The 20,495-nt window shown below is 41.1% G+C and overlaps 1 protein-coding gene across 1 annotated transcript in view; it reads left to right on the forward strand.

The window, feature by feature from the left end:
* Positions 1-20,495, forward strand: part of plxdc2 (plexin domain containing 2) — a 103,136-nt gene that overhangs the window by 47,942 nt on the left and 34,699 nt on the right. The window contains exons 3-4 of the mRNA XM_039617464.1: positions 9,558-9,704; positions 13,477-13,546. Of these exons, the coding sequence (XP_039473398.1) occupies positions 9,558-9,704; positions 13,477-13,546 (217 nt within the window). The remainder of the gene's footprint in view (positions 1-9,557; positions 9,705-13,476; positions 13,547-20,495) is intronic.

The raw sequence follows: 20,495 nt of genomic DNA on the forward strand, positions 1-20,495 counted from the left end.
TAGCAAAAGCCTAACATGCTGGCTGAAATTCAATCTCAAAACCATCAGCATTAAGCTTTTTATTAATTTGCTTTTCTTTTTCTAAAGTTTATCTACATTCAAAGATTTTCAATCTGTTCCCTGGATTTCCACTGGCTACATAAGAACCCCAATTAACCACAGAGGCTAATGGGATGTTCGTGCTGCCATTAAAGAGGTTACAGTTAATCTTCAATGGAAACTCATATAAAGCCAAAAAACACCTGCATTTTGCTGCTTCTCCTGGGAAATTCACAAAATTTGTGTGACCCTCAGATTTTCTTTTGATCAATCATATTTAGTGTTGTGCACGGGGCTGCACGGCATCAACGCGTTAGCGCTGTGCAGCCCTGTGCACGGGGTTCCGTTAGCGAGTTCGCTAAAGGAGATTTGCCGCGTTAATGCGGTTATGCCGTTGACGTCATTTTAACGAGATTAACGCTGACAGCACTAATCACTAATCATAATGCATGGATTGTGTGTCATCTTATGTTACCCAAGTTGCCAGATCGCCTATCAAAAAAATCCATGTACATAACGCACAACCAGATTCAAAGAATGATTTAGCTGGCTTCTTAGCTGTCATTAGCTATTTTAGCTTAGTTCCAGATGTGTATGGATGCTTAAGAGAGTAAAGGTGGCCGCAGCAGTTCTATAAAAATATTGTGTTTCTATAAGAAAAGTGTGTATAAAAAGTAAATGATATTGTCACTGGTGTTAATAGATTTGATGTCTAATTGATTTATAGAATGTTTGATTTGAAAGCAGAGTTCAGTGTGATGATGAATCTGGGATAAAAAGTTTCTTAGTCCTGTGGTGCGTGCTTTGCTGGACTTATGACATTTACCTGAGAGCAGACATTCAAACAGCAGATGTGAGATAGGTTCTTTATAATACTTTCTGAAAGCTGCATGACGTGCATATGTTTCTAAGAGCAGGCAGCTGTGTGTGGCGATCTTTGGTGCAGCTTTTATGAGTCTCTGCAGAGCTGTTACCGTATGTGTCAGAGCGCCCTGGGTGAGGACACTTTCAACGGTGTAGTGGTAGAAAGACAACAGAAGGTTTTGGAGACAGATTCATTTTCCTCAGGGATCTCGGGAAATACAATCTTTGTGGGGTTTTTTCTTTTTTTTTTGTTGAGACAATGTGTGTCTTCTGAAACTACAGACTCTCTCCACCTCCTCTCCATTTATGCTCGGTGGCAGGTGGGCATTCTGATTTCTCCCAATTATGAACAGTGATTAGGGAAAAATGATTGTTATACAGTGTCTTCAAAATAACTTCACACATCAGCGATCTGATAAACACCCCCACCCACCCCGTGTAAACACAAAAAGATTTTGGTAGGTGCGTGATGCTCAACACTTACAGCGACGTACAGCGAGTCAAAGTTGAGAGAAGAATCCAGTGAAATATGCACAAGCCCGTGAATAATATTAACACATTAACTTTAGAAACACTTCCACAGCAGCATGAAGCTGGTCACACTTTGTCAGCAAGAGCACATCTTTAAAAAAAGAAGTTTGGTAAACACTGTTCTTCAAGTGCAAACTTCCTTTAAATGAGATGCTAGCACTCTGTTAACATTGAGAAAGGGCAGACATTGATTTGTGACAGAAACATGCAGAAGAAGAGCGCAGCCCATTTCCTTTTTTAAATACATAACACCGCATTCCTGCTTCATTACCCTGCAACACACAGCGTTTGCAGTCATTGTTCACCGAGACAGGAGATAAAAAGCATTGCACCTTTTCACCACCTCTACTTCCACTCCACTACAACAACCACTCAGTCCGAGAAATCACCTCGAGGTCCCGTTCGCATATCAAGCACAAGGAATTTGTAGCCCTGACCTCAAGTGAAGCCATTTTTATTTATACAACTTAATATTACAAATCTGCGTCAATGGGGCTTTACACTCTGCACAGCATTAGAGTTTGAAGTGAGATTGGAAACACCCTTCAGTGAGAGAAATGGAAGAAACCTCCTCAGGGAGCACAGCTGAGGATTAGACAGAAACGCCGTGGATGGATGGCGTGTTTACTGAAAAGGAACAGATTCACAGAATAGACAATCAAGGAGACAAAATTACAACAAGTAAACATAAGACGACTTACATTTTAAAAAGCTCTACTTTGCTTTATTTTACTCGGGTTTCCTGCTGTCAGAGGCAACATTTCAAATCTTATCTTTATGAGGAATAAAACCGTCAGCGGCGGAGGGCATGCAGCAGCCGCTCGGATGATAAATTGTGCAGACTGCTCCTTTTTCAAATCCCTTATCATGTTGCAACAACACAGACAGAAGCCAAGAGAGACATAAAACTGCTTGTGGTCTCTCTGAGATGAAAATATACACTTATGTTCACATCTGGATGTTCAGATCTACACTGAGCTGATATTTAACCAGAGTCAGGCGTGTCAGATTGCCAGCAAAAATATATCAGTTTTTCGGGGGTTTATCCATCCCACTTATATTTGTGTGTTTGTGTAGCTTCCTTTGATGTGTAGTAATAGAGGTGTGGTTTATGGTGGAGACATGTTATTGGATGCCTGAGACTTTACTGCTCAGGACGCACTTGGGGGGTTACATGCTTCACTACATTCACTATTTATTTGTGTTTCTTAAGGGAGTGAATTCACACGGCGAGCCAGCAAGCCATTCGGTTTGCTAATTTTCATTACTTCACTTGATTCTCAGTGCCCTCGCCTGCGCTGCAGTTTCAGAACCTGCCCTAATTTGTTTCTTTTGTGCTTCGGTTTGTCGAGTCGGTTAAAAGATTCCCAGGGGATAACGTGTTTGGAAAGAGATGTTTACCGCCTTTACGCTGCTCACCGTTTAGACTGTGTAATGCCATACCATCTCAGGCAGCTGCTGCAGCTCACGGATGCGCTTCCGATGAACCCGCGCTTGTTTAAATTCAGTTTTGAGTTTCTACCTTGCAGCAATACGGGTGTAGACTTTTCTCAGTGGGTCAGGCAGCTCGTTGGTTTGTAGTCACTTCTTCAGATGAACAAAGAGAGCCGGTAGTGTGTGTAGTCCACTCTGTGTATTTCTGAGTCCATGGAAATCGCTTTAAAGAGCAGCCCCATCAGACAGTTTGCAAATTAAATTCTACTGTAAAACCACAGATGAGAGTAAACATTGAATTATACATTAGATGCCTGGATTCACTTCAGTCTGCTCGCTGAATGTATTCTCCATTTGTTTCACTGCTCTTTGAAACACATGATCACTTGTCCTGAGTTGTATTTAGTCTTTATCAGTCAATGTGGTTCTGTGCAGCCTGAGTTAAGGCTATAGTTTGGGCCCAGTCCAAATGATAGTGATTGGATTAAATACTGCCACTGTGCTCTGAGATATCAGGTAACCACGTGAATTTAAAGGGATGACTTTGATTGTCCACTAGAACGACACACGAGGACGTCTTGCTGCTGCTTTTCCTACCTTCAGATTTCCACATATGAAAGAGCTGTGGTCAAACTACTAGTGCAAGTATGTGAGATCTGCCAGTAGGATGAGTAGAGGATTGTCAACTGACCCATCTGCTGATCTGTATTCTGGATGAGCTTGATCTGAACTAACGTTATGCTTAGTAATTATAATGCACATTTGTTCTTTCCAGCCTATCAAATGTGTAATTGATCGATTATTTGATCATTAGTTGTAGATCAGTCTGCGAACCCGTTGGCTGTGACCTGTCTGTAGGGATGATGGTTAACAACTTCCTGCTTCTTACACTGGTAATTCTTTACATTCTGACCATAGATTCAGATAAACTGAAGGTGAATCATCCTCAGACAAAATCTGATATCAGCCAGTGTGTTCCTCTTTCCTTTTCCAAATGAGCTGTTTGTGTGCATGCAGATAAATCCTACTCAGGTGTGTCATGATTAAGGAATATTATTTGGATAAGATTATAAATTCTGCATGTGACTGTGTAGATATCTGTTTTCAAAATGGAATAGAAATAGAAAATAAAAAAATATTAATACAAAATTATAGAGATTAATGATAATGACGATGCTATTCTCTTGATTATCATTGGATCCAGTTTTGTTATCCTTTGGTTTATTTTGGGTCATGCCTGAGCATTCTGGGAAAAGGCCCGGTCCAACATTTTGCATTCATCATAAACCTTTAGTTCAGTTTCCATTCTGCTGTTACAGCAGGTCTGAAATACTCTGGCACAGCCATGTTGATGTTTCCCGACCAACACCAGCAAGCTGCTGAAACTAGAAGAAGTGTGGCAAAAAATAATGGATGGCAACTATTATCTGCTGAAGAAGAGCCGCACACATGAGCGATGGCGTCCTTTAAATGCTTTTTCAAACACGCTTCAGTGTAACTGTGCACGATAGTGTTGTCTTGGGGAAAAAGAAAGCTGGCAGATGTGCATCTTAATCCCAACATATTGAATCATTTATTCAAAGCTCGAGTCCTGCTACAGCAGAGACATGATCACAGTTGAGGGGATTACAGTTTTTAGTGTACTCTCCTCTTATCCTCTGAAAAACCCCATCGAATCACAGCAGCAGCTATCTACTTAGAGAGAGTTTTGAATAACAATTTAAAAAACTTATTTTATTTCAGTAATGGACCCAGAATAATCTCAACGTGCTAAATTACTTTATTTGGTTCTACTTTATATTATAGAGTCATTCAGCATTGAAACTATGTTGGCCCAGATATTCAGGTCTCGGTATAATGCAATATTGATGCAATGGGCAGCCTGAGTAAATGCCTCAGACAGAGATGGGAGTGAATCAGGGATGGGTTTTGTATTCTGAATGAATCTTTACAGCAGTGTTTTTGTACACGAGAGCCACAAAGTGGTCCATTATCAACAGCAGTTACAGTATTCCTCCATCTCCATCTATTTGTAGTTTTTCACTTTATGAAGAAGAGATAAAATACTGGATCTAAGAGATATGTTTTCAGCTTTCACGTTCACCTCCTCCTGCTTGAGCTTTTCACGGCAGCTTATCCACATCTGTAACTCTGTAAGGGTCAGTTTGAACTTGTCCCTATTGAGATCTGTTTGCATGTGCATGAACATGCAACTGACATTTGACTTTACACTAATAGTACACAGATGACTACTGAACCTCCTATTCCACCACATCCCAAAGGTTCTCTATGGGATTGACATCTGATGATTGTGGAGGCCATTTGAGTAACCTAAACTTATTTTCATGTTCAAGAAACCAGTTAAGATCATTTGAACGATATCTTCAAAGTAGTCATCAGAGGATGGGTAGACTGTGGTCATAAAAGAAAGAACATGGTTAGCAACAATACTCGGGTAGGCTGTGGTGTTTCCACAGCTAAGGGAACTAGCTGTGGTGCTAAGAGGCTGAAAGAGTGCCAAGAAGTCACCTACCATACCACCAGCCACCGGTTCTTAGCTAACATGAGTGGCACCTGGTGTGGTCTTCTGCTGCTGTAGCCCATCTGCTTCAAGGTTTGATACATTCAGATATGCTCTTCTGCTTTCCTTTGCAAGCTGGTAATTCTCCTCTTACAAGGTTTTGTGGGAAAATACTCAGATGAGCCCATCTGGCACCAACAACCATTCCATGTTCAAAGTTACTGAAATCCTCTTTTTTCCCATTCCGATGCTCGGTTTGAACTTAAGCAGGTCATCTTAACCATGTCTACATGCATAAATGCAATGAGTTGCTGTTATGTGATTGGCTCATTGGATAGTTCTATTAATGAATAGTTTACCAGGTACCTATAGTGAATGATCATGTTAAACATGGGGAAAGTTTAATCACACCCCTGAGAGCCAAAAGCTTATAGATCAGACTGCTCTATCACCCAGTTTCTATCTGTATTTGTCTCTCTATGATATCAAGGAGACGAGGTATTCCTCATACTATTACTAAAAAAACTCTATCAAATATGATGCACTAGGTGTTCACGAGTTCAACTGTGCAATAAGCTGGACTACAGAGGTCAGCTCAGGGACGCCGCAGTTTAAGCTGAAAACAGAGATGGGTATCTCTTCCATGTAGCTTCTAATAATATATTAAAAATATTCTGCTCCACATTTTTAGATTTATACTGTCACCAGTAATTTTTCAACTGTTTTCTCTTTCTGGTGAGTGGAACGTCTAACAACCTCTGTGGGTTTTGCTTTATGAAAAACGTCAGCTGTCTTTATGTCCTGGTGTGCGTTTCAAAATGCAAGCGTGCATATGAAGGTGACTCTGCAGTTACTTTACCTTAAAGGGATTTCTCTAGGTTTAGACTTGTCAAAATGTCACCCATGACTTAATGCCACACAGGCAGCTTTCATGATGATGTTTTTTATTTTGTTATATATGTGAATGATAGTGTAACATTTCTATGAATATGGCTGTTTGTATAGTTGGGTAGACCAAAGGGCAAAGCGTTTAGGATGGATTTAAAGTGCTTTTTTCCCTTGAAATCAAGCATAGCGTGAGATCCGGTGGGCGATGAAGTCACGCTCAGCCTCAATCCCAGCAGGTCTGCCAATCTCAGTGCCAGCCCTCATCATCTAATGGCTCGACAATACACACGCATTTCTGTTCAAGTCGAGTCAAGAAAAAGCTGCATTTTAGCCCTATTTTTAAACATGTAAGTGCATATGCATACACAAATGAGACCATGAAACGAAGCCTCATCTCTATATCACTTACAGGCTTCAAATGGAGTAGCTTGTCATGTCAGAATGTTGAATGAGATGCTAATTCTTGCTCAGAGTTTGAATTTAACTTTTGGTGTTATCTTTACTCTGACTTGGCTCACTGACAACCTTTACTCTGGAGATGAATTCTGCATGACGAGGACAGGAAGAGGAAGACGATAAAGAACGGTTGGATAGCTGTTATGCTGAGACATATCCAGGCACTATATGGTTGATTACAGTCACTTAATCCTGGCTGTCGGCATGTGCTTCACTGTGGCTGAAGCTACTTCTCCCACCCGCTCAGTGCAAACTTTCCACAACAAAGGAGCTACTATCACACACAAGTTTCTTAAAGTTTTCTTAAAGGGAAAGGCACTGGCAGTAAGAAGAGATTTAGCTACTTCTGATTTTAGATCCCTTTAAACTTTAAAGGTGCAGCAGGAAGTGGTCCCCTTAACCAAAAAAACAAAAACGCAAAGGAAAAAGACAATGCCACAGGGTCATTTATTCCCAATATTGTCACAATAACTTATTGTCCTGCAACCCTCCAAACAGCTGACAAGAGCCGGCTAAACAACAACATTAGCTAGTTTTAAGCTAACATTATGCCAGCTAATGTTAGGCTCGAGTATGCTAAAAATCTTTCCTTTCCCTCTGATAAACAGTTTGATTACATTTTCACATCATATTTTCACATCTGATGGACTCACGGAGAGTCCATCAGATGTTCATTTCAAAGACTGTTTCACTAACACCCGCTAACAGCAGCTAAATGAGGCTAACAGTAGCTAACAACAGCAAAAACAGCAGTGCGTACCAACAGTTCTGGATATCCTAAACAATCCACTTCAGTATCGCTGGTATTGGTCAAAAGTGAGCATCTCTGACTCACTGACCTGTATTAGACTCATTTCACAAAGTTTTACAGCTTCTTCCAGAATAAATAAGCATTGATAGCTGGGCTGACAGCCTTCCACAGATAGGGAAAAACTGGGGCTGATCTGGATCTAGCTCAGACATTAGTAGAAACACGCTAGCCAGCCACAGCATTTATTGGGTACAGTCTAAACTCAATGTTTTTGATCTCTCTTAGTTGACTAAAACATGTTTGTCCTATCGCAGCCACCCTTAGTTATGTTTATACACTTGAACTGGGAGAAAAGAAAAGCTGCAATATTCTTTTACACAGTGTAACTTTAGCCATAAGCACTGTCTACTGTTTTGAAGACAGATGAAGGCTAAACTCAAAGAATCCTAACTGAATCTGGGTTTCTCGACCAACTTTTGGACTGAAATTTAATTGAGTAGAGTTATTGTCTGTTCTTTGTCTTGGCGCCTACCTGTTCGAGTTTCCCATAAAAGCCATCCAAAACCGAGACCAGAGTGGGAGCAGATTTCTCACCATGTTTGTATTTTCCCACACTGATTTTGAGTACTGCACTTTACTTGCTGGACATTTTTGTGGATGTTTTTAAGAAACGGGACCTTCCTCTTTCAACCTCCCACCAAAACTATTTGTGTGTGACTCTGTATTTTTTTAATGCTCCTTGTACTGTGTTTGTTATTCTCTTGAGAAGCCCCCACAGCTTCACATCCACCTACACCCAGCTGCACGATGGCGCCCTGCCCACCGTCCCCTTTACTTGAAGAACTCTCCAGCTGGCCCCTCTCACCTCTGAGGAGCCTGCATCTCCCTCGCTCTCTCTGCGTGAGACCAAAAATCATCCTGTGCTGATTAGCAGGAAACTTTACAGCCCTGCATTTGTGTGTTTTACAAGCAGACTTGTTTTCTATTCTGGGAGTAATGTGCTGAATAAGGCTGCCTGGAGGGGCCTTTTTCCCTGACATGGTCTGTCTGCACGTTAATCTGTGATGAAAGGCTTGTGGCAGTGTTTGTTTAAATGTACACATTAATCAGATGTAGCACCACCTACATGACTGAACTCCATTTGGGATTCAGATATTTATCAGTCCTGGCTTTGCCAGGCCTGAAACATTATCTCCCCTCGTCTTATATAGCAGGCTGAATATTGAATAGCGGTATTAGATTATAACTCTCTGAGGGGAAATATGAATCCTTGAAGCAAAACGAACTGAACAGGGAAGGATTGTGCTTTAATTAATGTTTGTCTCATGGCCTTTGACAACCAAAGCAGCAGTAGCTCTGAATATTACCGCCCATATATCAAAGCATCTGCAGAGCTCTGTGAGCTCCTATTAGTCAGATCACAGTCACACGTAGTGTACATCCAGCAAAACATTAACTTTAACAGTGTTTCAAATAAAAAGACACAGCTGCAAGGTATCTCATTAGACCCTGCGGGAAACAGACAACACAAGCATTCTTCTTAATTCTACTCAGGAAACAGTAAAAGCAGACAAGCCCGTCTCATATGGCTTATAAAAGTTCATGGATGTCTCTGTTATTAAAGGCAGCCCTGACTTTGCAGGCTTTTTAAGAGAAAAAGGAGCTGATTGCATTTTTTTGTTGTTTAATTTTATTAGGAAACATTAAAAGCAGTACATGTGCTGAGTGCTTTAAAGGAAAGAGGTTGAAGGAAAGGACGGGGACTGTTATAATCTAATTTAGTGGGTAATTTGGTTAGCTGCAAAATTAAAAATACTGGATGTCAGTGAATTTCCATATGCATGTGTTTTATTTTTATTTAGTGGTAACTGTGTATTAGACTGCAATGAGCTGCACAATCTCTATTTTTAAATGTGTTTATATTCTCTACACTTTGTACAGTATAATAAGGGCACAAACTTCACAGATCGTCTCAAGGAGAGCGACTCTTTCCTTTGAGCTTTATTTACATTCCTCTTCACAATCTTTCAGACTCACCCGATGTATTATCTTATTTTCTTTTTCATTCTTCAGGAGGATACAGATCACAACTACTACACATCAAAAACGTACGGCCCTTCAGATCCGATGAGCAAGGACTTGTGGGTAAATATCGACCAGATGGACAAGGACAAAGTGAAGATCCACGGCATTCTGTCCAACACACACAGACAAGCTGCAGTAAGTAACACACATCATGAGAGGAGATTTACTTGATGTTGGCATATTTAAAGACATTTAAAACCAAAAATTATCCATCAGATTTGTGTATTTAACTTGGATAAATGGTTATTATGAACTATAATTTTGTTATCCTGAAAATGAATCTGAGCGTTTGTAAAGAAATATGTTTACATCTGAACCTTACTCATGTTGAATTCTGTGTACAGGTGCTTTGATCTGCTTTAGCTCGGTTCACAGATGTTGGTGTTTTTTCCAGAAATGGACCTGTTGCTCCATCTACAACTGCTGCTCACTACAATATCTTTGTTACTGTGGAACAACAATTATCATCCCATTTTAAGACATTTTATATTTGACTTCCTTGCACTGATTTTTGTTGGTACTTTGTCCACAGTAAAGGTCGCTAGGACATAATAAGACTAACAGTTTTTCGGAGTTTAGTTGGACAAAGGCACAAGTTTTGTATTTTTGTCACTGTACAACACAAGTTTGTGGCTCTTTTTATGTATATTTTTATATTTAATGACTGAAAAGCATGTTTTATTAGATTGAGATCAGGTGACTGACTTGGCCATTGAAAAATGCCCCATTTCTTTGCTTTGGAAACTCTTGGGTTGCGTTTGCGGTATGCTTTGGGTCATTATCCATTTGCATTGTAAACCTCTGTCTGGTCAGCTTTGCAGCATTTGGCTGAGTCTGAGCAGAGAGCATAGCCCTGTACACTTCACAATTCATCCTGCTACTTCTATCAGCAGGCACATCATCAATAAACACTAGTGGCCCAGTTCCACTGGCAGCCATACATGCCCATGCCATAATTCATCCTTTGAGCTGTTTCTCTCCTTCATCCTTTTCTCTTCCTATCATTGTGGTTCAAGCTAATCTTGGATTCATCTGTCAAAATAAGTTTTTCCAAAACAGTGCAGACTCTTTTAAATGTTTTCTGCCAAAGTCTAATCTGTCCTTCCTGTTCTTGACTGTAACCTTGTCATAAACCCTCTGTATTTCCATTCACGAAGGGGATACTTGCTTAGATGTTACGAAGTAGAAATAATTCACCATGCACTTTAGTTGACCCTTTTTAAGAATGAACCAGATTGTAGATTTGGCCACTGTTCATGTCCAGTGACGTCCAATGAAGCAGACATAACATATGAAGCTGATTTAAAGTGTACAATTTGTCACTGTAAATGAGGAGGATAGTGACAATAACCCCTCTGAAAACAGTTATTTTCTTATCACTACACACACATTACTGGAAGCACTACGGTTGTTCTTAAGGCTAAAAACAGAAAGTAATTCTTCGTGCATTTTTTACCATTAAAAGTATCCCTGCAGTGAAAAAATTAGAAAGCTCCCCTCCCTCCACCTCAGCACAAGCAGGTGATGCATGCAAGCTGCATACTGATGGAGTCACACAAGGCAGCAGCAGACTGACTGAGAAACAAAGCAGAATGGCAGTAAAAGAGAGAGAGGGAGAAAGAAAAAGTGCCCAGGGTGAACAATAGCTGGCAAGGATACAAAATAGAGGCCCACATTGTGAATTCTGCTCCTTTACCTTCAGCCGGGTGGTGATGGATTGAGCTATCCACTCTGAGGCAAGCTATTCATTTTAGCCACTGAACGTCCTGGCTAAGAAGTGAGGCGTTCTTGTAAACAGCATCGAGGAAAGGTTCTCTGACTTTGTTTTACTAAGTGAATTCCTAATTCAGCGGTCAACTGAGGAATCTGGAGTCAAAAGGAGACGCTGGAATTCTCAGCTGAATAATTTGATTTCATATTGGAGTGAAAGAAGCAGTGAAAACCATCTGTGCTGAACTGATCTGCGGCACAACCTCAGCAGACTAACGTTTTAAACAAATAGACTTTATAATGAAGACAGTTAAAGTCCTGCATATACTCAGAGATCTTCCTTCCAAACTATGCCGGCTGCCAGCTCTTACTCAAAGAAATTGGCTAATAAAGTTGTAAAACAAAATGCAGTCACAGAGGTTAGCTTCATCACCGGAGTGCAGAAAAGTTAAGCTCTGGATTGTCTCTATGGTCTGCAAGATTCGTCGTGGTTTGCCACAGGATTACTCCCTCTGGAACAATCTCTAGCACCATGGATAATATCAGCATGTTCACTGTGGACTGTCCATCTCCATAACACTTACTGGCAGTGTCTGGAATAATTTGAACCCGAGGGATAAAACAATGAATGTAAACAATAATTTATAGGATACATTTTTGGCTACCCTGTAGTCTCTTAAAGATAATTTTATTATGTGTCCGTTCATTTGAAAATATTTATAAATAGAATATGAGCCCATCTCTGTGTAAAAGATTGTTGTTTAAATATTTCCCGTGAGAAATGGTAGACCTCAAGAATCCACAGCCATGCTAGCAGCTCTATGAGGGTACGCTGGATAATGCTTTGAGCTAAATGCTAACATTAGCATTAAACATACATTGGTAACAGTGATGTTGATGATGTTTAGCTGGTAAAATTTTGCCATTTAGAAGATCTTAGTATGGTGAGTTAGCGTGAAAAGAAATAGCTAATTAGTCTGGATGAAGCACACAGGAAAGCTATTGTTAGCTGTTAAACTTCAAGCATAACTTTGCTCCGCTAGGAAGTGACAGGATAGACTATTTCTGCTAACTGTTACTAAACCTCTAGCACAGTCTTTCCTAACCACTGTGCAGCGGCACATAGGTGTGCCGTTGTCCAGATTTTCAGGGTTCCAAATTGCACCTCACTGAGAGGTGACGTGCACACATTAGTCATGCAATTATTCCTACTAGTATGCTAGAGCAGTGTTTCCCAACCTTTAGGAGCCACGGCACATATTTCACATTAGAAGATCACACGGCACATCACCAAACAAAAATGTCACGAAAAGCATATTGATCATTTTTCCCTGCGCACCTGGTATAGCAGAATTGGTTCGATTTGACCCCAGTATACCTTTTATACTTTCTTGTGACCACTACTCATGCTAGGGCCTTCATCTCCAGGACCCAGGTCATAGGTGAAACTATGTAAAGACACATTTCATATTTCTGACTTTGGGTGTCACAGTGCTGACTTGTAAGTCCTGAGCCATATCCTCATCTCTCTATATTTTGCTAGGAAAATGGGAAATAGTTGCACTGATTTATTGAAGCATGTACAAACATACATGGAAGAACAGTAAACCCTACTTTTGTCCACTGCCTTATTCACAAGGGGCCAAACTGTATATTATATTTGGCATTTTTTGACAGATTCAACTAAAGAAGTGGGAAGCATTTGTATTTTAGTGAAACAACCTTTGCTCGTGGTACTTTAGAAATTCAGAAGAAGATCTGGCTCTTTGAAAGCAAAATATAATGAACTAAGGGGTGGCTCAAGATTTCTTCTTGTTTTCCTAGGTAAAAAACGACTGCCACTGAATAGTTACATGCAGAAATAAATACTCCATGAGTGTTTAATAAAGTACTGTCATTGCTTCACATTGTATATTTCAGCTGTGACATAAACATTTTATTTTGTTTCAGCAAAACTGTGAGTTCAGTGTTTGTCTTTTTTAGTTTGTAGGACTTCTTTCTTCTCATAAAGATTACCCTGTAAAGTAGAGCAGATGTAACACACCGGGCACTTTGGTATTTGTTTTTCACATTTTCCTTCTGATCTAAATCCTCTATTTGTTTTTTTAAGATCAAAACAGCTTTTTCTTGGATCCTGTCTTAGCTTATCATCCCGACTGAGGTCATCTGTCTGTTTTTTGTTTTTGTTTTTTCACAGAGAGTTAATCTGTCCTTCGATTTTCCTTTTTACGGACATTACCTGCGTGAAATCACAGTGGCGACCGGTGGTAAGTGAACACTGCTTTTGCCCTCTGTTCTCAGTCGTAGTTATTAGTGTTATTATTGGATATACTGCATGTGCTTGGTATATTATACTGTACACAGACAGATTTTTCTTGCTGTGGGGTTTAGCAGGGAATGTGGTGAGATTTATGAAATGAGTCTGGAGTACAGAGGCATTTATGAAATGGGGAAGAAAACCACAGTCTGTGTGCATACATGTGTGCATGTCTGAATGTGTTTCTAGTACTTGGTGAACCTGTGGGTGTGGTGTGGCTACTGTACAAAGAGATCTCCCCCCTAAATACAGAAAAAAGGACCAAACAATGAGTTATTTCTGCAAAAGATGCTTCTTGGAAACTAAATCAGGGAGATTCAGGGTTTAAAAACCTTGTCTGGCACAAACCACAGTACAAAACCACCACCAACAATCTTCCAGCCAAGCAGGCAGCCTGATACAAGACATTTACAGCTCTTACCTCTGTGGGATAGTCTGCTAGAGCAGGGGATAAAACAACAAACCACTCCCAAGATTCTGCACACCAGACTTAACTGGAGGAGAAACCAGACCAGTGGGTTTGGACTGGAGACAGGAGTCGTTCTGCCTAGTGGCCCAGCGCACCCTGATAGACGTGGATAAAGAGGTTGGGGTATCAGAGGATGTGTATCTGGGGGCGAGACACATGACGCGGCAGACGTGTTCGCCAGAGTGTGCAAAGCAATTTTCCACTTGAGTCTTGATGGCGAAACCGCAACACCCCAACCGGCTATTATCACATCAAAGACTAAAGCCCTGCACTTACTCAGCTATTTCAGAGATGTTGTGCAGCGTTTAACTGTCGGGGGAATAATAAAGAAATAATCTGTTGTGTCTCTTATCTTTATTCTCATCACTGTCTCGTGTCCCCACTTGATCCTCGATCGCTGGGGAAAGTTCAGTGGGCTTTAGAGACGTTCTGGATGATGGTGAGGAGGAATGGATGGGCAGAGGCGCTACTAGCCCGGAAGAGATAACAGGAATTTGCATTTCTCCAGACAGAGATGGAGGGACAAGGCCGCGAAGAAGAGGGGAAGCAGAGGAGGAGGAGGCAGCTATCTGCCTCTCACAGGCCTCGGGGACTTTGTCTCCGAGACGCCCTCCTCATATCCCTCCATTTCAGGACCTATCAGTCAGCTCGCCCTCCTCTCACCACTGTACCATCTTTGCTGCCTGCCTTCATTTCTGTCAGCAGGTCACACTTTTTACTTCAGCAGATATTTTTCTTTCTTGCTTCCTACGCGGAAAAACTCTGCTGGAAAAGATAATTTCTTAACAGAGGGTGACAAAACGGCAGCGGACTTGCATTCGGATTTCATTACTTTCCAAACAGTAAAGCAGCCAATCCTCAAACACATTAATGATCCAGGCACTAAGACTGGGTTGGCATGTATCCTGAATACACATCGAAGGTCCAAGTGTACTTTTCAACTTTTTTGATACAGTGACTGTAGATTTAAACATCAAAAAGGCCTCATTCTAAGAACTTAAGGTGGACCTAATATGCATTTCCTCTTTAAACTGCTACACTGATGGACTCTCATGTTAAACATGGCCAAAGTTTCAAGTAATGAGGTTAGCATATCCCAGTAAGCCAGGAGCATGAGGCTTCAAGTAAAAACACCCTGTTTTAGACTTTTTTGTTGTAATATTGGCTCTATATGATGTCAGTGAGAGCAGATATCCCTATTATGTTCACATCAGTTGAACAGCTCAGGCTGTGAGCACAGAAGCTTCATGCACATTCTGTTAGCGAGGGGCATCCAATCAAAAGAAAGGCAGTTTAAAGGGAGGTTGGCGTCAACAGAGACAGTTCTGGTGAACTGAGGCACTGGACGAAGGCCCAGTATAATATGAATAAAGATTATTCTAAACTACAGAGAGCCAACATTAAAGTACAGAGTGAGAAATTAACAGAGTAGGTTCCCATTGATGTTTTAGCTTTAGTAATCTGAAATAAGGCAGATTACTGTAGATACTAATACACAAGGACATCAATTTATACTGGAAACGGGTTCAAGGAATGTCTTTAACAATGAATAAAAATAATGAATACAAATATTAGTAATAGAATAAAGACTTTTCTACTTTCCTTCAAAGTAAACTAAAAGAAAATAGTGATGCATGCAAATTTGAATAATTCTGCTTACAACATACTGCAGTCAGCTGAGAGCCAGAGTAGAGAGGCTGAGTGTGAATATAAGTGATGACATATGATCTGACCACTGCCAGCTGTGTGGACGGTTATCCAGCTGTGCACTGATTTCAGTGGTTGAGCTGTCACTTGTTAGAGGAAGAATGCATGCATCAGCTTACAGGAAACACAGGACAACTGCATGAATCAGCTTGTTTTTTTATGTTTTGCAGTCGTTAATGTTTAAGGTACCAAATGCATAACATTCGTGAGGTATGAGGTACTTAAACTCTTGGGAACAAAAGCTCATATGAAATGTTATTAGAAGCAGACATGAGGAAGACAACAAACGGCAGGATTTTCATTAGAAAGAGTCGCCCCTCGATCTGGACTAACAGCACTGCTGTGTTTTGTGTTGTTTTAAGAAAATCACTCTGTGCATCAGACTGCCACGCTATGTAAAAATGTACAATATGAGAGCAATGTTATACTGTTCCTTCAGTCTCGTCTTTGTGTTAGTGTCTCCCACCTGTTTCCTCTAGCCTTAGTACCTTGTTTAGAAATTGTCTGAGTCGCTTCTTGCCTTCTGTCGTGTTGTTCACCAGTGCTGTGTGTTCCCTGGCTCTGTGGTTACCAGTAGGTAGTTTTCCTGGTCTTGTTTGCGTGTGTGTTTTGGAGCTTTGTTTATTTTATAAATTTGAGTTTACACTGTCTCCTTCGATCCATAGCCTTCCTGCCACACAGCTGTCCTGTGACACCCACTCCCTCCCTCATTTTTTTCTCATCAAATTTACAGCCCCCGTGTAGTCGTGGTACGTCCACATATTCGTCTTGATGGTTGCACTAAATTAACCTTTTCACAACATGGAAGGTATCAGTACCTACAATACTTATCTTCTGGGGTAATACCATAACATGCAGCAGCTTACGTACCTAAATTACTAGTCAGTTTTGCCTGTGAATGTTTCCATGAGCAGAAGTAGGGTCACCAAGGATCACCTTTTATTTTGGCGCAACACATTTGTGAAATATAAAATGCTTCGTGTTCTGTGATAATGGAGCAGTTATAGGTTTGTGAATAAAGGAGCAGCTGAAACGTGCTTCTTGTATCAAAAGAAAAATAAAAACACAGAGCAGACATTAAATTTACATAGATAAGAAAACTATGCACTAAAAAAAAACCTCATAAAATATCTGTGTGAATCCTCTTCTTGGCTCAGAACTGAGCTGTGATGAAGAGAAAAATCCTGTAAATTAAAGACAGCTCAGTACAAAGGAACAAAGACTGTCTAAACACAACATCCAATAAAGTGAAGCTTTGACCTGCTAATTCCTGCTCATGTTTTTCTTGGACATATACAGTCCAGAGTTTTTGGACAGCAGCATACACAGACACAGCTCCTGAAATAAAGAAGTGTCTTCCGCTGTTCCTCCTTTCTGAACGCTCCCTCTTTCCATTACTTCTCTCTGTTTCTCTGTTCCTCCCTCGTGTATGCCTCCTGTTCTGTCCAGTCTCCTACTGCTGTAAGTGACGGCCATAATGAATGAATTGCCTCTCTATTGAGCGGGGCGCCCCGCAGCTCTCACCACTTTAGTGTATTGAGAGGCTGTCTGATTTTCTTTAGCCTGTCAAATAAGTGGGATTATGTATTGCTGGTGGTAGAAAGCAAAGGCAGCGCCAGAAATGAAACATTTCAACCCTGGGCTTTATGTTTTCAGAGAAGTGTGTGTTTGGTTGGGTATTTTTTATTTCTTTATTTCTTTAGCTTTTTAAGGGTTGAAAGTGAAGCCTAGAGGCAGAAGGTGAGCTACAAGCACTGGCTTAGGCAGAATGATGGGTGTCAGGTTTGTTTCTGTAATGCAGATTTGTTCACTTTCCATGCTTTGGAAAAAGACCATTAAATCTGCAGTGACTTTTATTTTGAAAATTTTGCAGACTCTCTGTTCTGTTCCTTTGTCTGACTTCCTTAGCAATAATGGTGCCCTCGCATGTGTTGCATATGTGGCTTATGCCCTTGCCCCTTCTATAGTTTTACATTAAAAGATTCAAATTATTGAGTTAAATTATTAAGTCTAATGATTATTTGGCTACACCATGTGATACAGTAACAAACCCCATGCCATTTCTACTTCTAGAGGACTCATGTGCAATTTTTAGTACCCAAACGTGATACCAATTAACCTGAATTGCTTGAAATATTCAGCTAGTTGTTTTTCATACTACTTCTTTTCTCAAGCACAACTTGTATCCTTTCTTATCCTAATGAAATACTTCTTTAAAACTGTCCCTGGTATCAAACTTCAAGGAAATACCCTCTGAAGTACCCACCTGTCAGGCATCATAGCAGCTAGGATGAACAGGCATAAGGCTCAATACATGAGTGGGGCACAAGTACCTTGGGAATCCCACAGGCAAATGGGAACCACAAAGAGGCCACCAGGAAAGCCGCAACCACCAAATACCTGCAGAGGGTAAGGCAAGTCCTGAGGAGTCAGCTGAATGGAAAAACCAAGATCAGGGTAATCAACACCTGCGCCCTGCCAGTGATCAGATACCATGCTGGGATAATAAGCTGGCCAAAGAAGGAGATAGAAGCCACTGACATCAAGACAAGGAAGCACCTTGTCTAGAAATCCTACCAGTGGCTGGAGAAAACTGGACTGAAAGAAAGCGCAGAGGCACTAATCATGGCAGCACAGAAACAAGCTCTAAGGACAAGATCTATAGAGGCCAGGATCTACCACACAAGGCAAGATCCCAGGTGCAGGCTGTGTAAAGGTGCAATCCAGCACATAACCGCAGGTTGCAAGATGCTTGCAGGCTGGGGAAACATTGAACACCATAACCGAGTGGCCGGCATAGTGTACAGGAACATGTAAGTCAAGTGTGGCCTTGAAGTCCCGAGGTCAAGATGGGACATGGTCCCTAGCGTAGTCGAGAAAGACCAAGCTAAGATCCTTTTGGACTTCCAGATACAGACAGACAAACTGGTGATGGCTAACCAACTGGACAAGCAGAGGAAGATAACGATACCAAATGAGAGTAACATCAGGAAGAAGGAGAAGCTGGAGAATTACCAAGGGCTCAGAGAAGAACTTGAGAAGATGTGGAGGGTGAAGGTAACAGTGGTCCCAGTGGTAATCGGAGCGCTAGTTGCAGTGACTCCCCAGCTAGGCGAGCAGCTCCAGCAGATCCCAGGAACAACATCCAAGATCTCTGTCCAGAAGAGCGTAGCTCTAGGAATTGCAAAAAGACTGTGCAGGACCCTCAAGCTCCCAGGCCTCTGGTAGAGCTTGAAGGATAAAGACCGCCCGCAGGGGTGAGAGGGGAATTTATATATACACATATAAGCAATCCTTCAGTGAGCCAAAAGGACTGCTTTATTCACTCTTAGTTCACTCTGCATTCAAGACTTTACACAAGAAATATAGTCAGATCCATATTTCTTGTCTCCTGCTTTCAGTGCTGACAGCACTTTATATGGAGGAAATTCTGAGCATGGAGATCTTTGGGGAAAGATTGATTCCCCTCATGGTATGCTCTGCCTGTGATTTCCACAGTGATAGATGTGTTTTTATAGCGCGCCCACCGTATCAGACATATGGTGACATGAAATGAGGTTTTATACCCTGGCCTCAATGACATTTTTCCCAAAAATTGTTTCTCAGCAGAGTTTTTTATGCCTACATGCCTTAGGCGGCCACTTTATATACAGTATATCTCTTGAACCTGAGACAAAAAGAAAGAGAATAAATTCTTATTCTGACCTGTTGAGTGATTTTACTGTGAAGCACCACATAACTGAAAGACCGGCTGTCCTAAAATCAAGTGAGGACCAGATGTTTTCATGTACAGCATGTGCTTTAAGGTGTTAGGGTTATGTTAGGGTTTCTGATTTAGATTTAGATTTTTTTTAAAGATAGACATGGCTGTATGTAAAAGTAAATGTCTAGTTTTGACTGTTTAACACTTCCATCTTCATCTACAGTAGACTTATTTATATGTACAATCAGGACACACATAAAACCTGTTGGCCTATCACAGTATTATACCACGTCTTGAGGCATTGCTTCTCTTCGCTGCTTTCAGCTGCTTTTAAATAATTTGTACAGACTGCCTGTTTCCAGTGTTTGTGCAAAGTTAGTAACATGCTGGCTTCATACTTTTACATATTGTTCTTGGGACACATTCAACAATTTGCTGCAGATTTGTTGACTGTACATTCATGACGTGACTCTTCAATTCCACCACACCCCAAAGGTGCTCGGATAGATGGAGATCTGGTGACAGTGGAGGCCATTTGAGTACTTCGAATTCATTGTCATGTTCAAAAACCCAGTTTGAGATCATTTGAGGTTTGTGACATGGCACGCTATCCTGCTGGTACACTGCAGTCATAAAGTGGTTGACGTGGTCAGCAGCAACAGTACTGAAGTAGGCTGTGGTGTTTAAACTACACTGGTTGGCATTAAGGGACCTAAATGTGCCAAGAAAATACGCCCCCACCATTACACCCCTAGTAGCCTGAAACACTGGCACAAGGCTGGATGGAGCCACATTTTCATACTGTTTACACCAATTCTGATCGTAGCGTCTGAATTTTGCAGCAGAAATAGAGACTCACCAGACCAGAAAACCTTTTTCTACTTTTGGTGAGCCCTTGCAAATTGTAGCCTCTATATTCTGGTCTTAGCTGACCGAAGTGGCACCTGGTGTGGTCCTCTGCTGTGGCCCTTGTTTAGAGATGCTCTTCTGCAGTCTGGCCATTCTCCCCTGACCGCTGAC

This window comes from Oreochromis aureus, linkage group 9 (assembly GCF_013358895.1).
Source record: "Oreochromis aureus strain Israel breed Guangdong linkage group 9, ZZ_aureus, whole genome shotgun sequence".
In the NCBI taxonomy this organism is placed as follows: Eukaryota; Metazoa; Chordata; class Actinopteri; order Cichliformes; family Cichlidae; genus Oreochromis; species Oreochromis aureus.